The sequence below is a fragment of the Myotis lucifugus genome, unplaced genomic scaffold, assembly GCF_000147115.1.
Source record: "Myotis lucifugus unplaced genomic scaffold, Myoluc2.0 scaffold_29, whole genome shotgun sequence".
In the NCBI taxonomy this organism is placed as follows: Eukaryota; Metazoa; Chordata; class Mammalia; order Chiroptera; family Vespertilionidae; genus Myotis; species Myotis lucifugus.
Window position 1 is genome coordinate 307,225 of NW_005871077.1, and position 7,205 is coordinate 314,429.

At 41.0% G+C, this 7,205-nt stretch overlaps 1 protein-coding gene across 1 annotated transcript in view; it reads left to right on the plus strand.

Annotated features, from left to right (window-relative positions):
- The window catches only part of MKX (mohawk homeobox), a 74,295-nt gene extending 67,374 nt beyond the window's left edge, over positions 1-6,921 (plus strand). The window contains exons 5-6 of the mRNA XM_006086632.3: positions 5,931-5,958; positions 6,063-6,921. Of these exons, the coding sequence (XP_006086694.1) occupies positions 5,931-5,958; positions 6,063-6,249 (215 nt within the window). The 3' untranslated portion in view covers positions 6,250-6,921. The remainder of the gene's footprint in view (positions 1-5,930; positions 5,959-6,062) is intronic.
- The last annotated feature ends 284 nt before the right edge of the window (positions 6,922-7,205 follow it).

Here is a 7,205-nt window from a genome sequence, read left to right on the forward strand (position 1 = left end):
ATGGTAGATTATTATCTTATCCTAATATATAAAAAGCCAGGGGCCTTCATGACCGAAACACCCAGACAGACGACAGAACAGCAGGCTGCATGGGGCGACCAGGCTGGCAGGGAGGTTAGTGAGGGATGACCAAACGACTGAACAGCAGACTGCATGGGGCAACAAGGCCAGTGGGGGGGCAGTTGGGGGTGACCAGGCTGGCAAGGGGGGCAATTAGGCTGAGGGGATCTCCCGACGCATGAATTTCATGCACTGGGACTCTAGTTTATTAATAAAGAGTAAGGCTAAAATAGTTCAGTGAAAAAAGCTAATTATAAAACATATACAGAATCACTCCATTTAAAAAATGTATATAAACTTACTTGAAAGGCCATATATCTAAATATTAATATGTTATCCCTAAAATGTCCTTTATTTTCTCTTTTGCACTTTCCCCCAGACTTTCTGAAATGAACCTGTCTTTTCTTATTAGAGAAAAACAACATATGGTATTTTTAAAAGGAATGGAAGGTAGAGTCACAGTGGATCCAATCTGTAGTTGTGTGCGAGCCCAGGCTGGATCTACTGTGTGTGGAAGTAGAGGGAGACCCTAGTGATGGGCAGCAGGGAGCCTGCAATTGCTCAGTCCATTTGGTGTAAGGTTCTATGAATTTGGAGCCATCAGTATTTCAAAATCTTCAGCGAGGTTTTCTATCTGCTCTATTCATCAGAGCCTGGTGTTTTATCTCACTTGTTCCAAGTATGTAACTATTCCAGAAACTGATCTGGTGTCTTGGGGGCTCTTGGGACCTCTGAGATCAGAAACACACTAAACTCTGGCTGTCCACACCTGCTGTCACCAGTCACGGCCCCTGAACTGACCCAAATGCGAGGTAACACAGTTGTCAAACATCTGGAGCTCTGACTTGCTCTATTTTAATTTAGGAAAACTTATTGTATGATTTTTAGATTATTTAATTAAAAAAATACTCATATTCTCGCCCTGGCCAGTTTGGCTAGGTGATTAGAGCATCGACCCTGGGACTGAAGGGTTGCAGGTTTGATTCCGGGCAAGGGCATGTACCTCAGTTGCAGGCTCAATCCCCGGCCCCAGTAAGGATGGGTGGGGAGGCAACCAATCGATGTGTCTCTCTCATATCAATGTTTCTCTCTGTCTCTCTTTCTCCCTTCCACTCTCTCTAAAAATCCATGGGGGAAAAAATATCCTCAGGTGAATATTAACAAAAAAAAATACACATATTCTTAATCATATTTAATTTTATTTACATTTTAGTGGGTGTAATATTTTGTGGAACATTTAAAAACTTCCCAACTTTAGAGCTTATTGATTAAATTGGGGGGAAAATGGCCATATTTTTGTCTCTTTTTATGCCTATAACTCCTATTTCAGGAATATATATCAGAATTAATGTGTTTCTAAATTGGCATTTATCAAAATGAATGAACACTTTGCCCACAGAGTTGCAGTAGACCTGGATTTTCTGTATAATTCTTTCTCTACTTAACTTTATAAGGAAACACATGTCCAAACCAAGGATGGCCCCACTTTACTAGTAAGTTTCAACATGGTTTGGGTTTTACAATGTTCAAGATTTTCCTAACAACGCACCTCTTTTTTTTTCTTTCCTTTTCATTTTTTGGTTTTAAAACACGCTCTTTTGGCTGGTTGAATAAGTTGTTACTGCCAACCAGTTGCTTTTATGGTAATTGACAGCATAGCTGATTTTTGGAACCTTAGAATCTAAAAAGGCATTTTAGCCCAGACTTTGGAGAGGCTGAGCCAAGCTACTTGCAGAGTGAGAGCTGCAGCTGAGCGGAGTGTAGGGGGCAGTCAGACAGGAGTCTGTGCATGTTAATTAGCAGCAGCGAAACGTCTGCTCTAGCTCAGACTGATGGGTGCCCTCTTTTCAGCAGCATTCAGAATCCTCCTTCTCCTGTCAGATTGAGCTACTGGGTGCCACTTCTGGAGAGGAGGCGGTGAGACCACATGTCTGCAGTAGGCAGAAGTGACATGAGCCCCTGAGCACTGGTGATGGGTCAACACCCACCACTCCTTAAATACTGACAATTGACTAAAAAGGCACAAAATACTTGAACCTGATGAGAGCCAGCAAGTTTAAACTTCAAAGGAAAAGAGCATAAGAAAAAAACACTTTATATTTAATATAATTATTTAATGTGATAGTGAATTGTGTATTTTCTGAGTTCCCCATAAGTGATACCAGTTCTCTAAAATTCCTGGGGCATTTCCCCAGATTGTACCTCAGCATAACAAATAGGAAAAAAAATTTCCCCAAACTCCCAGGTCTTTATAGTTCTTTGCTTACCCACGAAAGAACAAATGTTTCTGAGTGAAAGGGACCCTGTTTTCTATCTTTCTTCTGATAGCACTGGAAACTAGAAACACTGCACTGCAGGAGGTGGCTCTCAGATGCATAATATCCTAGTGACAACGGGCAGCCCCCCAATAACAGCAGCAGGAAAGCATGCCCTTTTAACACCAATTTAGGTTTTGAACCAAAACGACTCTGGACACAGAGATGACCCCGTTTTGCCCCCACACACCAACCCACCCCCACCCCCATCCCCACCCCCACCCCGCCCTCCAAAGCTGTGCTGGAAACTAGAAACACTGGTTTGAAATGTTTGACATAGAGATGCATAATATCCTAGTGACAACGGGCAGCCCCCCAATAACAGCAGCAGGAAAGCATGCCCTTTTAACACCAATTTAGGTTTTGAACCAAAACCACTCTGGACACAGAGATGACCCCGTTTTGCCCCCACGCACCAACCCATCCCCACCCCCACCCCGCCCTCCAAAGCTGTGGTAGTCAGCTTTTCCTTATTGGTTTGAAATGTTTGACATAGAGCTTTGTTACATGCTGTTTAGTATTAACTATTGACGAAGAATCAAAATGTTTCTTCTATACATTACTTTTTATGAAGATTTTTCTTCTGTTTCTGGAAAAGAAACCTGATTCCATACCTAAGGACACTGCCGGTATCGTCTGCCTTAGAAATGAAATACAGGATTCAGTCTTTGAAATTCTGCTGAGTACATTGTTGAAATTTGTGAAACTAATTAGGAATACCCGAGTGGGGATTGGAGTCTGTGTTTTTACACTTCAAAGGTATTTTCATAGGCACCAAACTGTAAAACACATATACCCAAAGAGTAAGCAGAATTTTATAATCTCACAGTTGGCTGTAGTAAACTTGTTTCTCGGTGGCACAAGTTCAAGGAGGCAGCCACAGGGAGTACAGACGTTCAGGGGACTGCGGGACCTACGGCTTCACTCTTTTTCTCAACTAGAAGCTGTCCTTGAAACTTAACAGTGAATTACATGCTCCCTTTCCACAGACAGCCTCCATTCTGACATTTCTGGGCTCTGTAACCCATTACCTATTTGATAGCTACAGGCATCCTTCTTGTCTGTGCAAAAAGTGCTCTCAAGGTTGGCCATTCAGGTGAGGAGTCTGATTCTGGCCCTTCGTGTATGCGAGACTGCTTGGTTTGTGAGCCAGAACATCAATTACATGGTCTTTTCTAAATTATGTTTTGTTATTTCCCTAATGTTATTTAAGCTTCATGGAACTTATTCTGCATTTGCCAAGTCTTTCCAGTGAATAAATATCTCCACAACCTATTGCTTCACTCTGGCAATAGAATTGTTGCAATTTGTGGGCAAAATTGAGCAAAGGCCTGACTTTCCCCACCCCCTCTGTAAAATGTCCAATGTGCTGGCCTTCTTCCTCTTACACAAAGGCCTTGACTTGTTCTGTGTTATGGTAGCGCCTTGTCTCTGTCAGTACTGAGGAAAGATTTATAGAGAACAGTACTAAGCAAAGAATGGTTTAGCATAACAGGGACATGCTGTCCACACACAGAGTCACTAATACTAAATAAATTAAGATACAAAGTGCTTAGAATAGTGCCTGGCACATAGGAAGTCATCTTGAACTAGGATTATCAGTTGTGTGAATTAAAACTTGTCATTCTTTTCCTCCATTTACATGAGTAACTTTGTAATTCCAAAAGCAGCACAAATATAGCTAATCATTCAGGTCTGCCTAAGCCAGAAGATTCAGAGGCTGAGCATCCAATGGCTCACGGATCCAATTATTTCCCCAAAGGATCTCTAAAACGAAAGGAGACCAAAGGAACTAACAACAGTTCTTATTCCATTTTGGGCCAGACATGCATTATCTCATTTATTCTTCCTAACAACCTTATCGTTTATTCACTCAATGCTTTTGTTTTGTTTGATTGTTTGTTTGTTTGTTTGTTTTAAGTTCCCAGAGTGAAAGATTGCACAAAGAGCTCACAGTGACCCAGAATTGTCTCCCCGTCTACACCGTGAGGCCTAACTTATGATATGTTAATAGGCTTTCCCCATTTTTTCCTTCATAGAGGGCATCAAAGTTTAGCTGCCTTAGCTACATGGCTTTGTGATTATATTCTCTTGAGCACATCTTCTCTGGGAATTTTTGCCCTGGTTGGACTATATTATGATCATGTGGATGTTTTTCCGCATGGCCAATCTAGCCTGAAGCATTGCCAGGGGAATAAATTACCTTCAGAAGTATTGGGTTGGAGGTGGTAAAACAAAGGGAAAGGCTTAGGAAGAGACAGCTTTCCAACAGCTCTCGAGCTAGAAGAGGGCCCTGAGCAAACACTGTGTTTTTCGGTCTCCTGTGTGCGGCACAGCGCCGCATTCTGTAGCTGCTTGGTCATGTGGTTGTTGATAGTGGTGACTTAACCACTGTCTAGTTTTGGAGTCTCATAGGCTGAGGGGGAGTCCCAACCCCACTCCTTTGTCTCTTCTTCCCTGTCATGCTGGTAGCCTCTCTTTCCCTCTACCTGTCCACTTTTGTGTTGCCAATTCGTTTAGCCAGAGGAGTGATCAAGATCAGGATCAAGAACCTGCTTTGTCTCGGGCAGTGGTTCTCAACCTGTGGGTTGAGACCCCTTTGGTGGTTGAACAACCCCTTCACAGGGGTCACCTAAGACTATCCTGCATATAAGATATTTACATTATGATTCATAACAGTAGCAACATTACAGTTATGAAGTAGCAACGAAAATAATTTTATGGTTGGGTCACAACATGAGGAACTGTATTTAAAGGGCCAGAAGGTTGAGAACCACTGGTTTATAGTGATGTGGCACCGGTCGACATTAGTGTTCTGAGTGAGGGAGCAGCAGAAGAGGAGTTCTTTTGGAGACTGGTGCCTGCTGATTTGAATATGCCAGGGACTCCTGTGTTGCTGTCAGCGTTGGGTCTGTTACTCTTTTGTTTACAGCCTGAGGGAACCAGCTGCCAGTGCTTTTTCAAAGATGGAGGTTTGATTCCTTTGAAATCATAGAATATTGAGCCAGTGGCACCCATTTTATAGTTGAGGAACTTTCACGCTAGATGTTGTGGGGCACCATAATCTGGCCAAAAGTACATGGCGGCTTAGTGGTGGGGTGGAACCAGCACCAGGACCAGAACCTCGCTATATTGTTCTCCTCCTTGTGAAAAGGCCCAATTTCTCCGAATAAATTAACTTTAGACTACTTTATGTCTGTGAGAGCTACTTTTTGTTCTTTATTACTTGTCCTTATCATATGCCTGCTTCTTTGTGAAGATTATTTTTTTCATTTTAATTTAAACTACTTTATCTTTGTTAAAAAAAACTACAACCTTTTTTGTTGTTGTTGTTAATCCTCATCAAAGGGTATGTCTTCCATTTATTTTTACAGAGTGGAAGTGATGGATAGAAGGAGGAAAGAAGAGAGAGAGAGAGAGAGAGAGAGAGAGAGAGAGAGAGAGAAATGTGAGCAACCATATTTTCTGATGAACTTTTATTCCTGGTAATTCATGATGAAACTCCTGAGATTAAAAGAGAAAGAAAAGTAATTGAATTTCTGTTTTTCTTTACAGACACTCTGGAAAATGGATCCAATAAGAGGTGAGCAATAGGCTTTGATTTGCTGTTTGTGCTTTCCAGTGTTGCCATTTTCTGTGTAGCTGCAGTGAGTTTGATCGTTTTCTTTTTGTTTTGTTTCAATCCAGTGCAGCTAACAGGAAGGGGCTGAGCAAGGATGACACATATTGGAAGGAGATCAATGCTGCTATGGCCTTAACGAATCTCGCACAAGGAAAAGACAGACTGCAGGGAACCGCCAGCTGCATCATCCAGAAGTCGTCACATATAGCAGAAGTGAAGACAGTCAAAGTGCCCCTGGCCCAGCAGTTCTGACCGTCTGCGCGTTGCAGACCAGTGGCTGTCCTTCACACAGAGTTTTCTCACAAATCCTCATCTTGAGAGCTGAAGCAGGAGTGATAATGGCTCCCTTTGAAATGTCTTCTTATTTTTAAATATCCTAAATATTTCATGTAGTCGCTTCTATAAAAGACATAAATTATAAGAACCCTCACTTTAATCAAAAGTATTAACTTATTTTATGCTATTCAAACTATGCATACAATGCCTGCATTGCCATCACAGCAAGTGCCTTGCTTCCTGAAAATCAGCTACAACGTGGGCACAGCAGAGCAGCTATGCCTCAAAATGACAACGCCATAATGCTTATTAGTCTCTGTGTGTCGTTCCAGATGGACCTGACCATTCCAGGACTGAAACCATAATTGCCAAAAGCCCTTGAAATATATTCAATAATTCACATGTGAAAACTTGGAAATCCATTCTGCCCAAAGGAAATGTTCCTTTAAGAAAAATTTCTGCCGTACTTAAAATTGTTCGGTGTTCTTTGCAGAGTGACAGTAAGACTTTTATGCATGTATCTTGCTTGCATATCTAATACATTACAAACTTTCAAAATGAAAGGTGCAGTGATCACATAGTGTGTAAAATTAAGAAGAATCGCAATGAATACGTTGTGATCAGAAAAGCTTTTTCCAAGCACTGCTAGAAAATACATGCCTTTTAGAGTTAATTTGGATTTTCTTATTCTCAAGTTTTGCTGAAGATTTTTTTAAAAAATTATTATATAGATAACTCGAAATTTTTCTGTGTAGAAGTAAACTTATTGCTTAGTTTTAAAACATAAACTTGTTTGCTATTTTTGTAATGGAAATTATTTTTCTTAAGAAATGGCTAAAAACCTTTTATTTGGTTCATTTCAAATTACAATTGCTGATGGGCAATTTATTTTGCAATGAGAACAAGATAATGAAAGAAATGAATCTCTGTGT